Below are 24,026 nucleotides of genomic sequence, written 5' to 3' on the forward strand. Positions count from 1 at the left end.
CCTTCCTCATCCCTATCCGTCTTCTACTAAACAGTGGCCAAATCATCCCACACTTATAAAAGACCCTATTCCCAGATCTCTACCCCTTGACTAATCTTGGGTCCTGGCCTACAACCCGCCAACTCCTGACACAGCCCCCTCTCCCCCATGTTGTATTATAAAAACGATCCTTGTTGACTTCTGCACACAGGTAGGGATGGAGGGGTCAATGGTGTTTTGAAAGATAAATTGAAGCTGGGAACAGGGCCAACTGGCATCGCTTGGACAGACGTCCCCCGGGCACAGGAGGCAAGAGATTCAGGGGCGGGGGACAGTTACCAGCTGGGGGAAGGAGGGAGGGAATGGCAGAGGGAGAGAAATAGAGAGAAATATATCTTTCCTCCTTACTTCCCTCCCCCCTCCCGCTGCTTATGGTCCCTACATCTCTCTTTCTCATTTCTCTTCTCCTTCATTCTTCCTGCAGGTTGCTAGGCAACCACCCCAGTATCTGTCATAATCCATTATGAAGGGGGGGGAGGGAGAGGTTGGTGGTGGAAGAGGAAGGAGGAGGATGGAACGCATTCAGCCGCTTCGCGCTTCGCCATCCACAGACATAGGCGTGCATTAAGCAGAGAGCAAAGGGGAAGCCAGGCTGGGGGTGGGGTGGGTGGAAATGGAGGAATGGCATGAAATTTGGACCATGCCTTTGATCCTCTGACAACCCCACCTGAACGGCTCCTGCTAGCCACCACCTTCACAAAATTGTGCCTTCTTGCAGCCATTCTATGGATTGGCTTTTGGGACTGTCTTTCCCAGCCCCAGAGATTTCTACTATATATATTCATGTATAAGTCTAGAAATTTTAGTCAAAAAATTGACCCAAAAAACCTCTCTGCTTAATGCACGCCTATGTCTGTGGGTCCAAGGGTCAATGTAAGTACTGTACTTTAACTCTTATTTTTTAAAAAGGGATCATCCCCTGGTCAAAAGCAAGAGTGAAATCTGTTTCTGGAGGCACTGACCCTCGTCTGCTCTCTTATCCATCCAGCGTTTAGTGTGAATACAAAAGTTATGCCTGCTGGAATCTTGTAAATTCTTTGGCATTGTTTTCCTTGCTCCATTCTTTAGATCCTTTGTTACATACCCCTAAGTTTTATCCTCGATTTATCCATGGGTCATATCAAAATTCATATAAGTTTGGCCCCAAAACCTGCCCTCAACTTATACTTGAGGTTGACTTACAGTTAAGTATAGACAGTATATATTACCCTTCACTGAAAATCTGCAGCCTGCCTTATTCCATGTTTTGTTTTTTGTCTTTGGAAAAAAACCCTAAAATAATCACCGCCATTGCTGGATATGGGTGTATGTGCTGCCCGCAATGGCCGACCTGCAGGATCATTACTGGCGATGTTTGCGGGAGCAAAACAGATGTATCTCTCAAGACCCGGAGTGCTCTCCCCATTCTGAAGTAGCTGGAGGCGCCACTGGCCATGAGCATCACGATGCTGAGGGGACCGGAGGTGCTGGATCATCAATAGGCGGTTTGGAGTATCCGTGTTGCATAGGAGGCAGCGGAACTGGGTAGATTCAGGACCTGCTGTGGATGTTGCTGATGTTGCCTCCATTTCCAGAAGAAACTGATGGTAGAAAACAAAAGAACTGCAGCTAGCAAGAGGGGACCAGAATCACAGAAAGGGATCACAAGACACATCTAATCCAACTTCACCACCAATACAAGAATCTGTTCATATATGTCTAATATGTAACTCATTTTTGGACTAGACATCTTTTCTACCCAATCTCACCCATACACTTTTTAGCTTCTCATAGAATCATAGAGTTGGAAAAGACCACAGGGACCATCCAATCCAACCCCCTGCCCTGCAGGAATACACAATCAAAGTACTCCTGACAGATGGCCATCCAGCCTCTGTTTAAAGACCTCCAAAGAAGGAGACTCCACCATGTTCCAAGGAAGCATCTTGCACTCTTGAACAGCTCTTACTGCCAGGAAGTACCTCCCAATGTTGAGGTAGAATCTTTTTTCCTGTAGCTTGCATCCCTTGTTTCAGGTTCTATTCTCTGGAGCAGCAGAGAACAAGCTTGCTCCATCCTTAATATGACACCCCTTCAAATACTTAAACAGGGCTGTTGTATCACCTCTTAACCTTCTCTTCTCCAGGCTAAACATCCTCAGCTCCCTAAGTCGTTCCTCATAGGGCATGGTTTCCAGACCCTTCACCATTTTGGCTGCTCTCCTCTGGACACACTCCAGCTTTTCAACATCCTTTTTGAATTGTCAATTCTGTTCTGAGCATCTTCAGCTCAAGAAATGTGGCTTCATCATTTTTTGACTGCCACCATTTTTGTTACCCTTATGCCCCACCCATTCCACTTGACCCCGACTCCTCCAACCTGGTACCTTGTAACCTTGCAGTGCCTCCTGGTGTCCAGCTCCCGCCACATGCAACCGCATCTTTTCCTTGCTGTTGGTCTCATATTCGCAGAGGTTGCAATGCAAGTGAAGGGGTGGGCCAAGTGGGAGGTCCGCCCCGAGGTGGGCTCCAATGTTGCCCCCTTCACGCAGGTGGGCCGCCAGCTGGAACTTCAAGGCGTGCTTGTCTGTCTTGAGATGGAGTTGGAAGTTAGCTTTCAGCTGGGTGCCATATGCGCAGAGCCTGCACCGGTGCAAATCACCAGACACCTCTTTCCACTCAGTCTCAGGCAGAGAGCGTGGCGCTGAAGCATGGCGCAGCAAGGCCTCCAGGCTGTCGGTGCTGAAAGCCTGGCACACTAGACAGCCAAACAATCTCTGGGGAGCTGCCAAGTCTGATCCAGAATGGGGTGGCAATGGAGAAGGGGCGGTTGTCTCTGGAGAAAGTGATGTAGGAGCTGTAGGGAAAGAAGGAATGGGAGAAGAAAGAAGTAAGTGAGGGAGAGTTGTAGAAAGACTAAATATGGATGGAAGGAAGGGCAAATGAATACAAAATGAAGACAGTTGGTTTAAGAATTGAGGCTCAAAGAAAGAGAAGGAAAATGGAAGCAAGATTTAAACCCAATCCCGTATTGTGCCCTCAAGCTCCCAACATCACCAATAAGTCCTGAATATAGGGAGGGACATAGAGTGACAAATAATCCAAAACAGTTCAATTGCCGCTTTTTCTGGCTTAGGTTTTTGAGGGTACTGTACTTGTTGCAAGGTTTGTGTGACACGAGTCAAATTTGGCCTCTACCACATTTGCCCATCCCAGATTTAAAAACATGCAAGTGTGTGAACAAAAAAGATGTAGCTAAAGGAACCTATGAATAAGAGAAAAGAAGAAAAGAACAGATGGAAAATGTAAACACACACACACAAAAAAAAGGTCAGGGAGAAAGAGGAGAAAAGGTTTGGCCTATTTAATATCAATGAAAAGGTAATTCTTTCTTACCTGACCCCAAGGCAGCCATCTTCCTTCCAGTTGCACTGAGGTGTGGGAAGCCTCCATTGAGTAAAAGTTGGGTTTGCTCCATGGGCTTGTCGCTCCGCAGGCTTGGGTTGCCCCCAGAATGAGCATGGTGGGAATGTGGGTGGTGGGAATGTCCGAGGGCCTGTGCCCCATAGAACTGGAAGAGCTCTGTCTGTGCTTTGCCTCCTGGTGCGGTTTGGGGTTGCCCCAGGAGTCCAGGCAGAGCCAAGGGCAACCCTTGATGGAGCAAGAGCATGTTCTGCATGTGCTTCTCGGATGTCATGTGGATCCGCAGGTTGCGGGAAATGTTTGTCTCATAGCTGCACACTTTGCACTGCCAGGAGGATTTGCCTTTTGATTCCTTCTCCTCGGGGGAAGATGGGGAAGGAGCCACTGGAGGGGCCACCACCGAGGGGGTCCCGCCTCCTCCTGTGGCCTGGTAGCCCTGCAGGTTGGCTAAGTGCTTGTCAGACTGCATGTGGATGCTGAGGTTGCCCTTGGTGGTGGTGGAGTAGTTACAGGCCTCGCAACGGTAGGGTTTGTAGCCACAGTTGTAGCTCTCGCCTCTGGCCAGGCGAGGATGTGGTCCTCCTGTGCTACAATATGCGCAGTGGCTGTTGTTCTCAGGATGTTTCTCCTTCATGTGCACGTCCAAGGTTTGCTGGTACTTGTAATGCCAGTTGCACTTTGGACATTTAAGAGTCTTGCAGGAGTTGCGTGAATGAAGCAGGGACATATGGCCAGATAAGGTCAACCCAGAGTAGGCCATGGTGGTAAAATCCTCCCCAAAGGAAAGGCTGGGCCCTCCATTGTGGCTGTTGTTGTTTAACCCATTATTGACTTCAAAAACAATGTTAGCCATGTCATTGGCCATCCCAACATTGCTGGCAGGGTGGGCCAAATCAGCAGTAGTGATATCATGGGCCAACCCAATGCCAGCACCTTCTGTGTTAGTGGGTAGGCTGTTACTAAGTTTGGCTGCTCCGGTGTTGCCAACTTCTTCGCCCCCTAATTCCGCACAAGGAGCCTCATGAGCTGATCCAACCTCTGCAAGTTCACTGCCAAACTCCATGTTGATGTCTTCCTTGGGCAACCCAACACTTGTTGTGGTATCAGAGTTGTTGGCATTCATCTGTGGTGTCTCTGAGAGGGGGGTGTTAGCACCCATGGGTGAGCTTTGGCCATGTGAGCTTTGGTCTGGAAGAAGCCTGTCTTCCTCTTTGTGGTTTTCAGCTGCCGACGCTGCTACTGCCTCCTCCTCCTCCTCTTTTTCTTCTAGTTTATCCTCCATGCCCCCCTTGGCCCTCTGCGCACTGCCGACCCTTGAATCTTTGGCATCAGGTGGCTCGCATTGACTTTCTGGGCTCTTTGTCTCTTTCTTCTCCTCTTCCTTCTCTTCTGTTACATTCACCCATCTGCTACACATTCTGGCATTGAGGTCTGCCCTGATGGTGGGGTTATTTGGTTCTAGGAAGCCAAGTGTGGTGCCCTGGAACACGGCAGAAGCCCCTCTGGTCAGGGCCTGGCATTCATTGGGACTCAGCTGCACTCCATGGACTGCATGGGCATGAGTTGCCAATGAGCGGCCCCGGCAGAAAGAGAGGCGGCATATTAGGCAAAGACAGATGGGCATCCCTGGTAGCTCCTCTTCTTGGCCAAGGTTGGCTTCCCCTTTGGGGTTTTCCTCATCCTCCCCATGGGCGGTGGGGGCATCTTTGGGTTTGGTGGGAGTGTTTTTGGCAGATGTGGTTCGAGCGGCAGGCCCGGCCAGTCGGTAACTGTAGAAGGCGCCGTGAGGAGTCCACTCACCTGGCGCTGAGGTATTCTGGGACATTTGGTCAGTAGACATAAAGCCTTGGTTAGGGCCTCCACCGCACTGGACGTGGAGGATGGACACTGGGGGAGCTGTGGTGCTAGGGGAGCCCTTTGGTAAGAGAACATGGCCGCCACTGAGGAGATAAGCTGAGCCTTCGGCGGAGAAGAAGAGCTGGGCCTTGTGTCCGCCATCTTCTTCCTCATCTCCACCTTCAGCTTCTTGCTTTTTTTCATCTTCTTCAGGGGACGTTGCTTGTGGGGAGGGGGACTGGTTTTGTGTCGCTAGGCCACAGTCCACTTGGAGCTGTGATGTGGACAAGATGGCTGCCGGGAGCTTTGCAGAACTAAGTGTTGCTTGGGAACTGGAGCAGGGCCTCATGGTTTCGTCAGGAGTCGGGGAGGCAGAGGAGGAAGGGTCCAAGAGGGGGGGTTCTTTGGTGGCTGGAGAGGCAGGAGAGCCCTGAGGGGGCCGAACCGTGGCCCTGTCATCCTGCCCGTCGGCCGGAGGGACAGCAATGGAGGAGCAGGAGGAGGCAGAGTTAGAGGAGGTGTCCATCGCGGTGCGGGCATGAGGGGCGCGGAGGGGTCATCTCAGCACAGGAGCCGAGACCCTGCAGGGAAACAGAAATAATAGCAAATGTGTGAGTCTTTCCATTGCTCTTCTGGAGGAATCAAAGAAACATCTCACTCTGTCTAAGGGCAAAGTATTCAGATGCCAGAGCATTTTGTGAACATCTAAACATCTAGGGTTGGTCAAATCTGTCAAGTCTATTCATAATTTGGTTATACATGTTGTACGCACTTCTGATGCACAGAGTATAGCAAATAATTTCCCCAATAAAGTTTGTTTTTGCAATTTCACTAATATATATATTTCTTCTGCACACTTTACTTTATCATAGCCATTTTGTACACCTTGTGCTTGACTGGAAAGCTGCGTTCAAAGATTTGGAAAAGGAAAACTGTGTTTTTGTTTGGATTATCTGCTCAAGACATGTGAATCAGGTAAGAGCATTTTAAAATGTAAACTGAATGGTCCCCCACATCCTTATCTGAAATGATGACCTCGGTTCTTCCCAGAAAGTGTTCAGGATATATTGTTCACATCTATTGTTCACCATTGGAAGACTGCAATTTCAAAGGATATCTTCTACCTATGAAGAGGTTACTGCAGATTATATGATATGGAAAGGTTGGGTACCTCCATGAAAGGTCAATTGCCTCAGATGCAAAAGATACCGATCTCACCATCTCAAGTTAAAAAGATCCAGGAATACATGGTTTCAAGTGCAAGACCCATCTCTGCTACACTCCTTGGTTCAGCTTGAACAGATAACAATAGGCTAAGTGAAGAAACCATTTGACCTGGTAGAAGTGCAGCCTAGAGAAAGTTTTAGGTTTTTTGGACTAAAACTTCTAGAAAAACTGCAGGACTCTGGGAATTGTTCATGAAAGAAAGTTCCTTTGCCAAACTCTGGAGAAAGCAGCTTTGAATGGAATTTGGACACAGCAGATCATTTGCATGCAGAAGGTCATGGGTTCATGCCACCTCAAAAGACTTTTTTGTGGTGCTTTTTCACACATGAAGCCACACATCATCAAGGAAAGTGTATCTTTGTGCCTGAACAGAAGAGCCCTGCTGGATTAGACCAAAGGCCTATCTAGTCCAGCATGCTGTTCTCACAGTAGCCAACTACCTGCCCACGGGAAGCCCAACAGCAGGACGTAAGCACAACTGAAAACACACACACACATCCTGTTCATGCTCTCCAGCACCTGATGTACAAATGCCAATGCCTTCTGTCACTAGAGAGCATAAAGCATGGGGAGAGATCGCCATGTTTGTTTGTTGCAGCAAAACCCATAAAGAGTCCTGTGGCCTCTTAAAAATCATTGCTATTGTTGTTACGTGTCTTCGATTCTATTCTGACTTACAAGCGACCCTTGTTCTGGGGTTTTCTTGGCAACATTTCTTCAGAGGAGGTTTGCTACAGCCTTCCTCGGAGACTGAGAAAGTGTGATTTGCCCAAGGTCACCCAGTGGATTTCTGTGGCTGAGCTGGTGAATCGAACCATACTCCAACACTCAGACCACTACACCACACCGGCTCTCTGAAAAGGCTAATAAATTATATTTGGCATGAGCTTTTGTAGACGAAGAGGGCTGTGATCCAAAAAAGCTTATGCCAAAAGAAACAAGCTAGTCTTTAAGATGCCTTGAGACCCTTGGATGCATTTGCTGCACTTAGTAGCCACCCGTTGGGCCTGGCTGCATGGATTTGCCCACTCCCAGCTGTTCAAGTTGACTGCAAGATTTGACAGTAAATTGCCCATTTTCACTATGTATGATGTGAAGAAGAATGTGATGTAGTGATTTGAATGGTTTGGACAAAGATGCTAGTGTTGGACTCAAGCCATGGAAACCCACCAGGAAAGTCACACTATCTCCAACTAAGAGGAAGGTGGTGGTAAACCTCCTGTGTGCAAATCTTGCAGAGAAAACCCCATGATAGGTCTGCCTTTGGGTTGCCATAAGTCTGAAGCAGCTTGAAGGCACACAACAACGATATGAAAAGTCCCTTTTAATTTGTCCTAAATCACCCATCATTCTACTTTTGTAGATGGACCCCAGGTCCTAGTACTATGAGAGAGTGAGTCAGCCTTAAGGTAGGAAGAAAAGGCAACTGGGTGGCTACTTGCAAGGGAAATCGGAGGCATTAGCGTTTGTCTCACCAGAGCAAGAATACTGAAAATGGCCAAAGCTTCCTCTTTTCTCCCAGCTGGGGAAGGATTTGCAATGCAAATAAAAAAGCATGTTGGCAGCTGATAAAGTGTGTGTGTGTTATGGGGGAGTTGAGATCCATCCGTTGTAGCAATGTACAAGCCCTGCACAATACAGCTGTCTTCCAGCACTACTCATCGCACACACAGACACACATACACTTGCCACACCCTTAGCAACTTCCATTTACTTCCCTTAGACCACTTCCCTGCTCAGGTTCACAAGGTTCATCCTCCTACTTTATATCTTGCGGTGCCTCAGAGCATATAGAGAGTGCCTTCTCCTCACTGATTAGAAGCCAGAACCAATTCCATAAACAACTGAAATTTGGAGGGAACAGGAACCATGCAAGGGAACATGTCATTTTTTTAATGTGGAATACACAACTGGGGAAGCAAGACTGAAAACGTGAGGTCTCCTGTACCTTTAATGGTTGTGTTGAAGAAGGAATTTCAGTTGGTGTTGCGTGTTACCTGGTTGTTTGACAAGCAACACCTGCTGAAATTCTTTAAGGCACAGGAGTCCTCTCCGGTTTCCACTCTGGTAGTCCTATACACAACCCATCTCTCTCAGTTTCTCCAGGCCAGCCTACAATTGTGTATCACAGGGCCCATAGTCACAGACTCAAAATTTCCAGATGTCACTAGAAAGCAGTATTGCTACTCACTGGTGGAGAACTCCAAATGAACTGTCTGCTTGCCTCTAAGTCACTTCAGTGCTATAATTCATATTCATCAACCTAGATATTTGCCCAGAACATCTTCCCCTATTTATTCATCTATGTCATCTTCTCCAAACACATATCCCATACCCCTCTGTAGATTCCTAAGCATCTTCTACACTTCAGCCCCAAGGGCAAGCAAATCACTGTTTTCCAGATGTTGACAGATTCCTGAATTCTTCACTCTGGCCATGCTGTCTGGGCACACGGGACTTATAGGTTGCCAACCCTTTTTTGTATATTAATGCTGCACGTGGAAAACATCCTTTTTTGGATGGCAGTTCTCAGAATCCCTAACCATCAGCCATGCTGGCTGGTGGCTTTTGGAAGCTGTAGTCCAAAACAACCTTCCTAATTTTCTCAGACGCTGTAAATGATGCAAGAATCTCCATATGGCTCTTGCCAAAGGTTCATCTACTTTCAACCTTCTAATCTATTTTTCATCCACAGCACAAGCTAGAAGGAGTGGAATCTGGCCGTTGTACTTCTGAAAATGGATGTTCCATTTACAGTGACCATAGTTTACCCTTCCACATTTTCATTATTCTTTTGGGACAAGAGGAAGGGAACACTACTGTTGTTGTGTACCTTGAAGTTGTTTTCAACTTACAGCTATCCTAAGGTAACCCTATCACAGGCGCTTTTTAAAGGAAAGATTTGTTCATAGGGTTTGCCTTTACCTTCCTCTGAGGCTGAGAGAGAGTGACTTGCCCAAGATCGCCCAGTGGGATTCCATGGCTGAGCAAGGGTTTGAAGCCTGGTCTCCAGAGTCATAGGTCAAAACTTAAACCACTGCACCACAGTGGCTCTCATTGCTACTGCTCCAATCCAACATCCCATGGCAGTGCATTGCATGGATAATAGTGCCTTCTGTACAAAAGGCAATTCCTTTTGTTTGTCTTGCACTTTCTATCTATACAGCTCTGAGCAACAATGTGTATACCACACAGATGGACAACTGCAAATGGGTCTGAGACCATTTCTTTGCCATTAAGGTCCTCTGGGGGGAGGGATGCCTGGACTGTCCAAAAATGCCCCTATATGAAAAACAAAACAAAACAAAACTGAAAGTGGGGGTCTGGTTTTGAAGAACAGGGTTTTTAAAAACATTAAACAATGGAGAAGGATTGCAATGTATTCCAAAGGTGAATTGCTGCTTTTAGAGCAGTTGCTGTTGTTGCTCTTGTTGTGTGCCTTCAAGTTGTTTCCAACATGGTGACCCTAAGGCAACCCTATTGTGGGTTTTTCTTTGGAAGAGATGTTCAGAGGTGGTTTGCCATTGCCTTACCCTGAGGCTGAGAGCATGGGACTTGCCCAAGGTGACCCAGTGGGTTTTATGGCCAAGCAGGAATCAAAAGCTCTTCTCCAGAATCACAGTCCAACACTCAATCTACTACGCCACCCTGGCTCTCTCTTTAGAGCCTTTTGTGGAGAGGCAATTCACCCCTCAGCCTTTTTATTTAAAAATAACAATAAAAATAGAAAAATGGCACACCATCAAGTCAGGAGAGACTCAATGCTACACCAATTTTGGGGGAGTGACATTTTGCCCACTCAAGTATACCTGTTCCTTAGTAATGCTGGCTTTCCTTGGCCTATCTCTCTGTCAATAAACACCTGCTCCTTCTCCTCTTCAGAAAAAATGCAACCCATCTATCAAGTCTGACAAAAATCCTTTCTGTTTCCTTGTAATGTGTCTCCCAACCATCCCATCCCTAGTAATACAGAAATGCATCTGTGCAATAGTTCTTCCTGCACAAAAGAAGGAAGAGGAATAAGAGAAGAAACCATTTATATTTTATTTATATGCCAAGGGGCCATCCAGGGGAGAGGCTAGCTTTACAGATCCTGATCCAACATTCTCCAAGAACATCAAGAGAAGAATGTTCCTGAGGTGAGCAAAACTCAAGTTTAGCATCATCATCCTTTCCTGACCCTGACTGACCCACTGGGCAACCCTGGGCAAGTCCCATGCTCTCAGCCTCAGGGGAAGCCCATGGCAAACTTCCTCTGAACAAACCTTGGCAAGAAAACCCCATGATAGGTTTACCTTTGGGGGCTCCATAAGTCAGAAATGACCTGAAGGCACACAATAACAACAAACTCTGACTGAATCCTTTCCGGTGAACCTTTAAGATATCCACCTGAATGATGCAGAGGAAGTGGGTTGTCACAGGGGTCCACCATCATGGCTCCTTCCCCCAGAGAATGCTGGGAACCGAAGATAGCAAGAGGCGCCCCAACCTTCTTCGAACAACCAACGCTCATGGTGTAAATCAGCTTACAAAGCATAGGTTCTTGTTGGTATTTCAGGCTATGTTGCCATGTTCTGGAAGAGTTTATTCTTGAAGTTTTGCCAGCATCTGTGTCTGGCATCTTCAGAGAATGCTGGCATGGAAGTGAGCGGGGCGAGCGATCACTTCTTCTTGCCCAAGGGTCACACCATATATATACACCCCACTCACTTCCATGCCGGCATTCTCTGAAGATGCCAGACACAGATGCTGGCAAAATGCCAGGAACAAACTCTTCCAGAATATGACCAGAAAAACCTGCAAAAAACGACGGACGCTGGCTGGGCTCACAACAAACTCCAACGGTCAGAATTCCATAGTCTTGAGCCAGAATGCTGAAAAGTGATGCCGAACTGGGTTATTTCTCCAGTGTGGATGCAGCCCCAGAATCTCCAAGCCTTTCTCCCCGCCATCCCCCCCTGCCCTTTTCAGCCCTTGAACATGATTATTTTGTGTCCCAGGAGTCAAGACACCCTGTTAACATTTAATATTTTGTGTTCATTCCTCCACTCGGCGGAGGGAGAAGAAATGGCGTGTGTGTATGTATGTGTTGGGGGGGTTGCGCTGTGCTTCCTTTTGCCTTTGCTGCCCCCTCCCCCTTTCAGAGGGTGGTTAGTCAATGCAAATTGTCTCATTAAGGAGAAAAGGAGGCGGGAGACATAATTAGGCGGCTGCTGCATATTTATTATGAGGAAGCTGGAGACACAAAGGCATTGGGGGGAAATGGGGGCAGAGAGAGAGAAAGAGAGAATAGATGGAAGGAAAGAAAGAAAGGAAGGAAGGAAGGAAGGAATAAATAAAGGGGGAAAAGGAAACATGAAAGCAAACAAGGAGGGAGACATGATGTAGGAAGTTTTCAAAAAGGGCTACAGGAGAGGAAGAAGGGATGGATGAAGGGAAAATGGAGCAGACACAATTGAAAGAGCAAAAGAGAAAGGGATGCATCTCAACCCTAGATATCTCTATGGGGAGGGGGCAAGGCATGGCTGCATCAGGCCCCATTTTCTCACCTGGAGAGATGGCAGGAAAAGCAGTAGCAGGGAGGGATAGAGAGAAAGAGAGAAGGGGGCAAAAACTAGACATGATGGAATAAAGGGAACGCAAAGGACAAAAGCGTGACAGATGAGGGGGGAAAAGAGGGAGAGAGAGAGAAAGAAAGAAAGAAAGAAAGAAAGAAAGAGATGGTGGAGGAGATGAAAAGGGCCAACAGGGACCCTGAAAGAGAGAGAGAAGGGGGTGATAGAAAACGAGGGAAGGAAAGAGAGAAAGAGGGGAAAGGAAGTAGAGACCCAAGAGGAGGGAAGGAAGCAAAGGCCCAGGAAGAGAATGGGTACGCATGGAAAGAAGGATGGATGGATGGATGGATGGATGGAAGAAGGGAGGGAGGGAGGGAGGGAAGTATGAATGGAAAGACTGAAGGAAAGAAGTGTGAAAGGAGGAATGGAAGAATGGAGGGAGGGAGGGAAGGAAGGATGAATGGAAGGACGGAAGGAAGGAAGGAAGGAAGGAAGGAAAGAAGGAAGGAAGGAAGGAAGGAAGGACCAATGAAAGGATTGACGAGAGGAAGGGAAGGAAGTTAAGAACAATGGACGGATTGAAGGAAAGAAGGAAGGAGAGAGAGGGAGGAGGGAGGGATGGATGGAAGGATTGAAGGAAGGAAGAAGGGATGGAAGGAAGAATGAAAGGAAGGAAGGAAGGAAGGAGAAAACAAAAGAGGGAAACTAAGAAGGAGCATAATGAAAAGGGAAAGGGGGGAGGAACTGCAGAGAGAGGCAGAAGGTGGGGAGATGGATGGAGAAAAATGGAAGGCAGGCAGTCAGGCAGGCAAGGTGGGGGGAAAGGCAAGCCATGGCCTGAAAAAGAAAGGAAGGCAAGAGAAAGGCAGGGAAGGAGGGAGGGAGGGAGGGGGGTGCTGGAGGCGCCGGGGGAGGGTCTCTTGCCGGGCGATTAACGGGGAGATTAATGTCGCGGGGTGACAGCGAGGCAGCGCGAGTCAATAAAAGGAGAAGCACAGTGACAGTCGGCGCTTTAAATTACCCTGCGCAGTGGGGGGGGGGGGGGGGGGCGGCCCCGGTCCCCCCCCCCCCCCCCCCCAGGCAGCCCCACACTTTCCCTGATGCCCTTCAATGCAACCGCCCCCATAGAGCCGTGCCCCAGTTTCTTGCCATCTTAGCGGTGGGCGTCTCACACACCAATGAGGATGGCAGAGCCCCCCTTCTCTGCTCTGCTCTGCTCTTCCCTCCCCACCAGGGCCAACATCAGCCAATATTTGCTTAATATGCTTGATCAGAGAAATATTAACAATATTTAATTTAATGGAGGGGGCTGGATAAAGGTTGTTTCTAAAAACAAGCCCCCCCCTCAAAAAAAATGTGCATCCGGGGAAGAAATGGGCTGGAAGGAGAGTGAAAGAGAGAATTTGCATATATCTATAGATATTCTGAATCCAAATATGAATCTGAATATGTATATATATATATATATATATTCTGAATCCCAATTATGCAATCTATACATCTATATATCTATATCTATCTTTGCTATATCAACAGATTTTAGAGGCTCTAGGAAAGGCCCTGACATGGACTCTGCCCCCTCTCTGGGGCAATTTTTTTTGGGGGGGGGGCCCCTTGCAAAGAGAAGCCCAGGCAGGATTTGGCTGCTCAGAAGACCCAACCCCCCCCCCACCTCCTCGCTTTTGTTTAATCCTGCAATGCATTTAGGATTTCATTTGTATGTGATTTGCATACAATATCTGGTCCAGGCGCTCTGGGCCTCTGCAGTCTGGAGGGAAAGGCACCGGCTGGGGGCACATAACACAGAGGCCTCCCCAACAGGGACCATGCAAATACACTTTCTGACATCCAGAGCCTGCTGTGGAGGGGCCTGGAAGTGACTTTCAGAAAGCCAGGGTCAAAGAGGTTGGCTGGCATGCCATACCTGAAGCATCTATGGCTGCATCCACACTGGAGAAATAACCTGGTTTGGCATAGCTTTAACTGCCTGCTCAAGGCTATGGAATTCTGGGAGTCGACTCCCCGATTCCTAGCCTTGAGCCAGGGCAGTTAAAGCCATGCCCAACCAGGTTATTCTCCCGTGTGGATGCAGTCCAACTGACCTAAAGGGGGTTCAAATTGGCACCATTCTGGGAGAGAGACCACATCTGCCAACAAGCCCAGCATGCCCTTGTTTTCCACACGACACAGAGTTAAACGGATTCTGCTTTGAAATAGGGTTCCCATCCCACTCCAGGCTTTTTACCAGTTACCGATATATTAGGAAGAGGTGGAGGACAGAGACTCAAGGGTGCCCAAATTATTTCATGAGCTCAGCTTTAGGCCCCTGTCTTCAGACTTCACCCGAGTTGCTTTTTTGAAACACTGCAGGTGAATTTCAAAACCAAAAATCCAAACTGTTCATTTCGTCTCTGAATCTGGACTGTGCAATTTCCACCAAGTCCAGAATTTCCATACATTTTTATTTCCCATTCATGCACATGAAGGGGTGTGAAACGACAGAGAAATGGGTTATAGTCTCAAGCATGTGTGCAGCCTTCTAATATGACACCCGCGTCCTCTCCAAGGGCATTTGCGAATTAAATGACAATTGCACAACACCCCGAGGCAGCTCTCTCCGATTCTGGTGCCCTCCAGATGTGTTGGAATCTCAAAGCCCATCATCCCAAGTCACATCAATCACTGGCTAGGGATGGTGGGAATATCATCATCATCATCATCATCATCATCATCATCATCATCATCATCATCATCATCATCATCATCATCGTTTCCTATCCCACCTTTTTCCCAGATTGGGACTCAAAGCATTTTACAGCAATTAAAACCATTGCTAAAATTCACAAAATACAAAAGTTCAAACCCAATTAAACCATGAAAGAAATGTAAGCTCCTTGTAGGCCTTAATTTCTATTGGGAAACCTAACCTGAGTAAGTAGAAGAGTAGCTGACAATCCCGGCCAGGGAAATCACATTGAATCAATTCTCCATTTACAACATTTATGCAAATCCCATGGATTCGTGGGCAGGATCTATTAAGGAGTAACATGCCTATGTCCAGCACATCTGAGAAGAACCACATTGGACAGCGATACTACAAGAAAATGGAAATGCCAAGCTAGGATGCTATCATAGGCTGGAATGTTAATCCAGTTTTACAAGGGAGGATATAAATCCTGCAAACAGACGAATAAATACAGCAGTGGAAAAGACAAGGAGAGAATATGGAAGAGGGAGCTAACCTGACTTCCTTGCTACCCATTTGGAAAAATCCAAGGCAAAGCAGGTTAAGACATTTACACCATCATGCCAAGAAAAGCCCATGATAGGTTCTCCTAGGGTCGCCATAAGACAGAAACAACTGGAAGGCATACAACAGCAAACAACAACATTTTAGATTGTAGGTCCCTTGGTGCAAGGAACTCTCTATTTCCTTTGCTTCTTTTGCCACCTGGCACAGAAAGAGCTCTACCAACAATGAACTGCAGAAATAGAACAGTTATGTGAAGGCAATTAAATAAAGAACACAAGAAGTCATAACTCTGCTGGATTAGACCAAGAACTATGCAGCATTGTTAGTTTTTTTGTGGATTTTTCAGGCTATATGGCCATCTTCTAGAAGCGGCATGTTCTCTGAAAATACCAGCCATGCCACAGATGCAGGCAAAACATCAGGAATAAACTCTTCTAGAATATAGCCACATAGCCCGAAAACCCCATAAAAAACTATGGGTGCCGGCCATGAAAGCCTTCGACTTCACATGCAGCATTGTGTTAGCACAGTGGTCAACCAGGTGGCCCAAGGGAAAGGCTGCAAGCAGAGCACCATCCCAGCTGTGCTCTCCAACAATTGGCATGGGCACTGGTGGCACTGTGGCTCCAATTTAGAAAGGAGCTCATCCAGTCACAGACCCAGAAGGGACCACTTGACTGATGCAGGACTCCACAGCTCAGGCATCCCTGAGAGGTGGCCATGTTATTGCCATTCAAGTTGACTTTTGACTTATGGCGACCCTATGAATGAGAGACCACCAAGTTATCACCAGCCATGCTCAGGCTTTGCAAACTCAAAGCCATGGCCTCCTTGACTGAGTCTATCCACCGGTCTATCAGCCTCTTTTCCTACTGCCTTCTACCTTACCAAACATTATTGTCTTTTTTAATGAGTCCTTGTCTTCTCATGATGTATCTGAAGTATGTCAGTCTCACTTTAGTCATCTTGACTTCTAGGGAGAATTCAGGCTTGATTTGCTCTAAGACCCATTTCTTTGTCCTTTTTGCAGTCCACAAATCTCTTCTCCAACACCACGTTTCAAATGAGGAGTTAATTCCCTCCCTGTCCATTTTCCTCACTGGCCAGCTTTTACAACCATCCATAGAAATTGGAAATACGATGGTATGGACAATCCTGATTTTGGTATTCAGTTATATAGCTTTACATTTGAGGATCTTGCCTAGGTCCTTCATAGCTACTCTTCCAAGTCCTAGCCTTCTTCATATAAACTTAATAACAGTTGTTGTTGTTGTTGTTGCTGCTGCTGTGTGTCTTCAAGTTGTTATGGGGTTTTCTTGACAAGATTTGTTCAGAGAATGTTTGCCGTTGCCTTCCCCTGAAGCTGAGAACATGTGCCTTGCCCAAGGTCACCCAGTGGGTTTAATGGCTGAGCTGGGAATTGAACCCTGATCTCCAGAGTCATAGCCCAACACCCAAACCACTACGTCATGTTGGCTCTCTGGCTTAATAATCATAGAACCTCAAAAATATTGTGGTGGGCCTTCAAGTTGTTTCTGACTTACAGCAGCCCTAAGTGAACCTTTCAAAGGGTTTCCTTGGCAAGATTTGTTCAGAGGGGCTTTCCCTTCCTCTGAGGCTGAGAGAGTGTCACTTGCCCAAGTGGGTTTCCATGGCCAAGCAGGGATTCCAAAGTCCTAGTCCAACGATCAAACCACTGCACCATGCTGGTTATACAACTTTTGAAAATCACATACTGAATTTGACAATTGATTTCCATAGCCTGGTATTGTCAATACTGACAAGAAAGATACTTTCCAGGGTTTTTATTTCTTCTCCTCCCTCCCTTGAGAAGCTGGGAATTGAACCTGGGACCTTCACCTGCCAAACAAGTACTAGCCATTTTACTAGCATTTGTTGATTTGGCTTATCGGTCCATACATTTTGGTCCAAATGGGCCGCCCACCCCTCTTCTAGACTCTTTGAACTCCATAAAAGTGGCTTTAGATTTTGCATACGGCACAGACGACAGGTGTAAAGGTCCATGGTTCCACACCTGTCCCGGAAGAACAGGTGTAAACAGAACCAATTTGACCACACAGGTGCAATTTGAGAAATCCCTGTGCCCAAGAGAAACACCTGAGATTCTAGACTTCCAGCTGCTTCCACAATTAATGGTCAAGGTCCCTGCAAATATATATATATATATTTCTGCCACAATCCTTTTGTTATGCTACAGGCAGCTTCTACAGCACACTTCTTGCTTGTGCTGAGACACCATTCACTTACATTCCTGCAGAGCTTGGAAAAGGAATTCTGGGAGTTGCAGCCTCCCAAAGTCCCTTTCCCAGCTTTCGCAACTGTCCAAAACAGGAAAACCAACCAATCCAAAGGAAAAACTTTGAACCAGGGCCAGTATCAGGCAGCTTATGTTTTTCTATCCATTTTCCACCCAGCAGCCCAGAAAGATGAAGGGACTCCTTTTAATCACTTTAAAAGGGGCAAAGCGGCCGGAGCCTGAGAACAACAGACCTGAATTCTGCCCCAAAAGGAGACAATTTGAAGCCGTGTATAAATCATAACGTCACTGAATATTTTCACAGAACCTAGCTCTTTATGCGCCAACGAGGAAGGCAGCCAAGGAGTGAAACTAGCCAAAAACTAGGAAGCCTTTTCAGGCATTCCCTTCTAACATCTGCAGCATTTTATTTAGCAGCGCCCACACTATTGCAAATTTTCCTTTGCATTCATAAGGACTAGGAACTTGGGTTTTTATCGGTAGTGTGTTTGGGAAGTAGACCATACTGCACCAAAACCTTTATGTGCATTGAACTTCTTAGAAGATTGTTTTGGCCCAAGAAGTGGAAGTTATCTTAGGATGCCAATCGAGGATTTAAATACCGTACTGGGGTTTTCTGTCTAGAAGTAGCAAGTGTTGTGTTGTAACAGATCACACAATCCTTCTGCGCACGGTCTATTTAGGGGCACCTTTCAGACTGCATGATAAATATGGGTTAAGAAGAGGAATCATCTCACAAGTTAAACTCTGCCACAGTCTAAGGCATTATTGGCAGTGTGAATCAATTCTCTGAAATTGTGTAATTGTGTGTGTTCATGGACATGGTGTGTGGAGTCGTAATGGTGGTTCCTAGCTTTCCAAGGGAAAGTTGGACATCCAACTCTCTCTCTCTCTCTCTCTCTCTCTCGCTGTTGCTGTAGTGGTGCTGTGTGGCCTTCCCTAACAGACTACAACTTCCACCACCCAGAGTTGGCTGTGAATAGTGAGATGGTGAGATATGTAGTATGGTGCCTCTGGAGGGTACCCACTGGGAAAAGGCCAGTACCACAAAAGTTTGGTGTTGTTGTACAATAGAGTCAGGGTATATGTTATTTGTTCTCTCTTTGCGTATGTGTGAACTTTGGTTTGTGTCTATCTGCTCAGAAAATGTCCCTCTCACCTAACAATGCTGAAGCACAACACAGAGAAATAAGACCAAAACTGAGCTCCAGGAAGATCTTTTTCTTTTGACTACAACTCCCAGAATCCCCCCAAGGCCATGTAGTCCACAAAAGGGACTTTTCTAAAGCTCTGGATCAGTGTTCCATCTAGGTGAGGGACGGAGACTTCAACTCCCATCACTCCTCAGCCACAATCTGGGGATAGGAGAAGTTGTAGTCCAAAAAAATCCAGGAATCTGGGTACTTGGCTGGTATCACTTACAGTACCAGTCAGCCAAATAACACCTGGGCATCGCAAGCAGCGACATCCTTCACCAATATCTGGAATCCAAGTATAGAATGCCCCTGCATAGGAAGGTTCGATTCAGCTGCCATGGCTCTCAGCTATCGATGAACCTCTCCTCCTTCCTGACTTTTGTCTAATCCCCTTTTTAAAGCCATCCAAAAGTCCGTGACTCAGGGATCTTGAGCTATTGGATTCCATAAGTTAATCATGTGCTGTGTGGGGAAAAAAAGTCCGACCATGGTGCTAGTACAGCGTCTGTTTGTAGATTGTGGCTCATTGATTTATTGACTAGCGTGGGATTTTTCTACACTTCCTTGGGCTTTGTTTATAAAGTCTGCCTCAGAACAAATGCTCTCTTCCAGGGGAGAACTCTGGAGTATGTCTTAAGACAAAAGAGGGCCCCTGACCATATACAGAGTGCCCTGTCTAGTGTGTTTAGAAGATTTCTAGGCCATGCCACAGTTAAGTCGGCAGGGGAACAGATGAGAAAATAAGAAAATCAGTATTAATGTTCTACAGATAGCCACAGCTAAATTTTCATAGGATGCAGGTTGTTCATGAAAGCCAGTGTGGTGTAATGGTTTGAGTGTTGGTCTATGACCCTGGAGACCAAGGTTCAAATTCCCCGCTCAGTCATGGAAGCCCATTGGGTGGCTTTGGGCATGTCACACTCTCTTAGTCACAGAGGATGGCAATGGCAAACCCCCTCTGAAGAAACATGCCAAGAAAACCCCATGAAAGGGGATGAGAAACATCTCAAAGATACACAACAACAAAGTTGTTGGGAGGCAGGAGTAATGATCCTGCAGTCAAAATGGGAGAAGGACTGAGGCCAAAAACCTGTCAGTTTGTTTGTTTGTTTTGGACATTTCAAGATCTTAGCAAAATTACTCAGCTTCCAGTCCCCTGTATATAAAATAGGAACAAAAAAATCAGCCGGACAGGCTTGTTGTAAAAAAAAACACAACCTCATTTAAAAAAGACAAAGGTCAGCTGTAAGGCACCTTGCAAAGGAAAAGTGTGTTATTATTGATAAATAGCAGCATGTTGGTGCCAGCCAACCATTTCTGACTTGGGACACATGTCAGTCCCACTGGGGACAACTGAGGTGCCATTTCCAATGTGCTCATGTCCTCCCTGCAAAGTTGGTGCCCGATCAGCCTTTGTACTGAAGCAATGGTCCATGTTGTCGTTGTGCAATTGTGGGAGAGGACGACACTGTCTCCTTGGTTACATCTTTGTTTGGGCTGGGTAGGAAGTGTTGGTGTCTCCCAATTTATCCATTCATCCCCCCCCCCCCCCGAGCCAATTTTGGCAAGTGAGCTCCTCTCTGGCCTTTCTACCAGCTTCTCACTCCTTCCTACAGTTATATCTGCGAACTGAAGCAAATCCAGGCTATTGCCCCTTTTAAAGAAAATTCAGAAGGGTCATATCTTTACACAACACCAAAAGACGCTGTCATGGATTGTCACATTTCAAACACAACCTGCAACTCAAGAGTCAAGAGCGACCTTGAAGTTAAAATGGGGCGGACAACTATGGCAGGTTTAAGGGCCAATTGTCTGTCCTGGATTCCTCTGGGGACCACAAAGACTGTCCCAAACACAAAATTGGAAATGCTAGGTGGAAATGATTTTGAAACACAGGTATTTCTTTGATATTAAACAGGGTGAATGAGTGTAAATGTGGCTTCGAGTTTCCTGTCGACTTATGGTGACTCCATGAATTTCACAAGGTTTCCTGAGACAAGGACTTCTCAGAGGTGGTTTTGCCAGTTCCATCACATAGTGTCGTGGTTTGAGTGCTGGAGACCAGGGTTCAAAATCCAACTCAGTCATGCAAACCCACCGGGTGACCCTGGGCAAGTCACACTCTCTCAACCTCAGAGGATGGCAATGGGAAACCTCCTCTGAACAAATCTTGCCATAAAACCCCATGATAGCTTTGCCTTAGGGTCACCATAAGTCGGAAACGACTTGAAGGCACACAATGTAATATCTTCTGAAATATAGCCTTCAGCACCTGGTATTCATTGGCAGTTTCCAGTAAGTACTAACCAGGACTGGCCCTGCTTAGCTTCCAAGATCAGATGGGATCTGGTGCCTTTAGGGTATTTAGGCAAAGCTGATGTTAAATAACACTACCTATTCAAAAGGCGAGGTGTCGCCAGAAGTATGGGGATACAGTTCTCATCATCCTTAGCCAAGATGGCCTCACTGGCTGGGGACAATGGGAGTTGTAGTCCTACTTAATTTAAGGACAGGCATAGGAGGAGAGTGTTGAGTTATACAGTCACCAATCCTGCTTCTTCTCCCAACACATTTTCATGCCTACCTTTGGCAAAATGCAGTTAAAATTCCTTAAACCATTTCCAGAAATAGCAAAACATTCAGACTCAAAGCCCAGAGGTGGGAGAGAGGCATGGATCAAGAATGGAAATGAAATTTCTCACCCATTTGAGCAAAGCTGGCTCAAGTCTCAGACACTTTTTGAAACCCACATATGTTTGGATATGGACATTCTGAAAAATACTTGTTGACGGATTTATCTTCCGTCTCAGCTTGACAAACCCAGCACTTTTTCTTTACCCTCCCGCCTCTCCCACGAGCTACAAAATTTTACTAACAAATCCAGCCTGAGAGAATCTCTCTTTCACACACAAACATTTGTTTCGGACGAACTTTGACTTCAGAGAGTAAATACAATCCCTATCTCTGCGTCATCCCATTGCCCTGAGCAAATGCCCTCACAGTGTCTCCCGTCCAGCCTCAGTCTTCCCAACTACAAGATGAGAATAACTAGAACCCATCTCACAGAAAGTCACCAAACCAAACTCCATCTCAGAATCAATAATAGCACTTCTACCTGTTATCTTTTCCCCAAATAAAACAAAACAGGTCACAAAAACGGAGATGGAAATCCAACTGAATACACTGATCCCAGGACCAGGACACATGTACAAAGAAGACTAAAAGAAAAGACCACAGAGCTCCTGAGCATGTAAGAAGGACATTTTGCTCACCAACAATGCACCCATAATTTCTTGGAGGGAGAGGAGAGGCCATACAGACCACAGGATTCTGCTTTCACCCTGGTATGAAATCTTGAGCCAAAATATACTGTATATACTCATGTATAAGTCTAGAAATTTTAATCAACAAATTGACCCCAAAACCCTAAGTCAACTTCTAATGTAGTATTGTACTTTAACCCTTATAAAAGGAACCATCCTCAGGTAAAAGCCAAGAGTGCAATCCATCTTGGAAGCACTGACCCCCTTCTATTCTCTTATCCATCAAGCCTTTAAAATGAGCATAAACAGGTTTGCCAACTGGAATTGTGTATGTTCTTTGGCATCGTTTTCCTTTGTTTCATCCTTTAGATCCTTTGTTATATGCTCCTATGTTTACCCTCGATTTATCCAAGGGTCATATCAAAATTCATAATTTGGGCCACAAAACCTGCCCTCAGTTTATACATGAAATCAACTTATAGTAGAGTATATATAGTATACAAAATAAAAGCATACATGACAATATCCCTGGACTCTTTCCTTTTCCTTTTGTCCATCAGAACATCTGGAGAACCTAAGAGACCACCTTTCCTACAATTTTTGCTAAGTCTCCCCCTTGCGCCCCCAAACCCACTTCTGGATCCCCCAGGTTTACACCAGCTTGATTCAATATTTTACTTTTGAGCTAATATTCTGTTCCAGCCTTCTTTTTCCACCATCAAGCTGACTCTAAAGCCAGCAGATGAAGGTAGAGAGGTAAGCAAGCCAGACAGAGTGAGGAAAGGCGGGTGAGCAAAGGCAGGAGGGAGGGAGGGAGGGAAGAAAGATTGTAAAATCAATTAAATGAGTTGCTAACGGAGCGTCGTGTCGACAATCTGTCGCTGAGTGGAAAATATGAGCTGCCCAAATACACTCCTGCCTTCCACACCTCCGAGAGGCGGCCTTCCCAGGGCCCTTCCATCATGCGTCTGCCGCCTGTCACAGGTCTGAAGGAAGGCAAGAGGGGAGATCCAGGCCAAGGGGGTCAGGAGGAGGAAGGGATGGAGATGAGGGGGAGGAAAAGAAGGAAGGAAGGAGAGAGAGAGAGAGAGAGAGAGAGAGAAGACAGAGAGGTGTCTTGAGGTGGCCTAGACTGAGATGGAGAGGGATGAGGGAGTCAGGGGACTGAAGGATGGAGAGAAAGGATGGCTGGAGAGAGAGGAATAATATGACAATAGAGAAGTGTGAAAGGAAAAGGGAAAAAAGAATGAGCAAAAAGGAAAAAAGAAAGACAAGGCAGCAATGAGGGATGGATACAAGGCTAGGAGGAAAGAGATGGAAGGGGAGGCTGAGAAAAGCCAGGGGGGTCTTGAAGGAAGGAGAACCAGCCCCAGAAATGGATGGAAACAGTGTGGGAGACCCCTCCATCCTTTACTCCATCCTTGCTATTCTTTACACCCCTTTCCTTCCCTCTATGATGCCCCCAAAGAAGGGAGGAAAAGAAAGAAAGGGGTGTAAAGAATTGGAAGGATGGAGTAAGGATTGCCTGCCCCCCAACACCTTCCCCTTGACTTCTCTCTCTTGTAAGTCCCCCTTCTCTTCACAAATGCACTTTTGGGGTGCCCCATGTCCCTCCTTTTTTGGATTTAGCATGACAGGGATGAAGCAGGGAGAGTTAGTTAGACTTGACCCTGGACAAGAGGGGGGGCTGCTTTTTGGGGGGCAAGAGGGATTTAGAAGGGTAGGGGCACCCCTCATCCCTTTCTCCCCCCCCCCCCATGCTGCCCCCACTTCCGCCTTACTCTTCTGTCACCCCTCCACACATACTGTGACCCCAGCCAGCTGCCCCCTCACCAAGGGCCCTGGCACTTCCTTCTTCTGGCCTGTCATCTACCCCTCCATCACTCCCTCCATCACTTTCCCTATGGACCCCCCTCAGAAACTCTTCCTCTGCCCTTCCCCCCCCCCGCCCTTCCCCCCCCCCCCCCCCCCCCCCACT

The 24,026-nt window shown here is 46.7% G+C and overlaps 1 protein-coding gene across 5 annotated transcripts in view; it reads right to left on the reverse strand.

Moving 5' to 3' along the window:
* Positions 1-24,026, reverse strand: part of ZFHX2 (zinc finger homeobox 2) — a 38,776-nt gene that overhangs the window by 12,969 nt on the left and 1,781 nt on the right. The window contains exons 1-4 of one of the 5 annotated variants that reach the window (XM_042476999.1): positions 22,977-23,980; positions 3,414-5,857; positions 2,405-2,874; positions 1,325-1,619 (exon numbers count right to left, since the gene is read on the reverse strand). In XM_042476999.1, the coding sequence (XP_042332933.1) occupies positions 1,325-1,619; positions 2,405-2,874; positions 3,414-5,802 (3,154 nt within the window). In that variant the 5' untranslated portion in view covers positions 5,803-5,857; positions 22,977-23,980. The other 4 variants (XM_042476998.1, XM_042476997.1, XM_042476996.1 and 1 more) reach the window with 4 other exon arrangements.

This window comes from Sceloporus undulatus, chromosome 6, assembly GCF_019175285.1.
Source record: "Sceloporus undulatus isolate JIND9_A2432 ecotype Alabama chromosome 6, SceUnd_v1.1, whole genome shotgun sequence".
Taxonomy (NCBI): Eukaryota; Metazoa; Chordata; class Lepidosauria; order Squamata; family Phrynosomatidae; genus Sceloporus; species Sceloporus undulatus.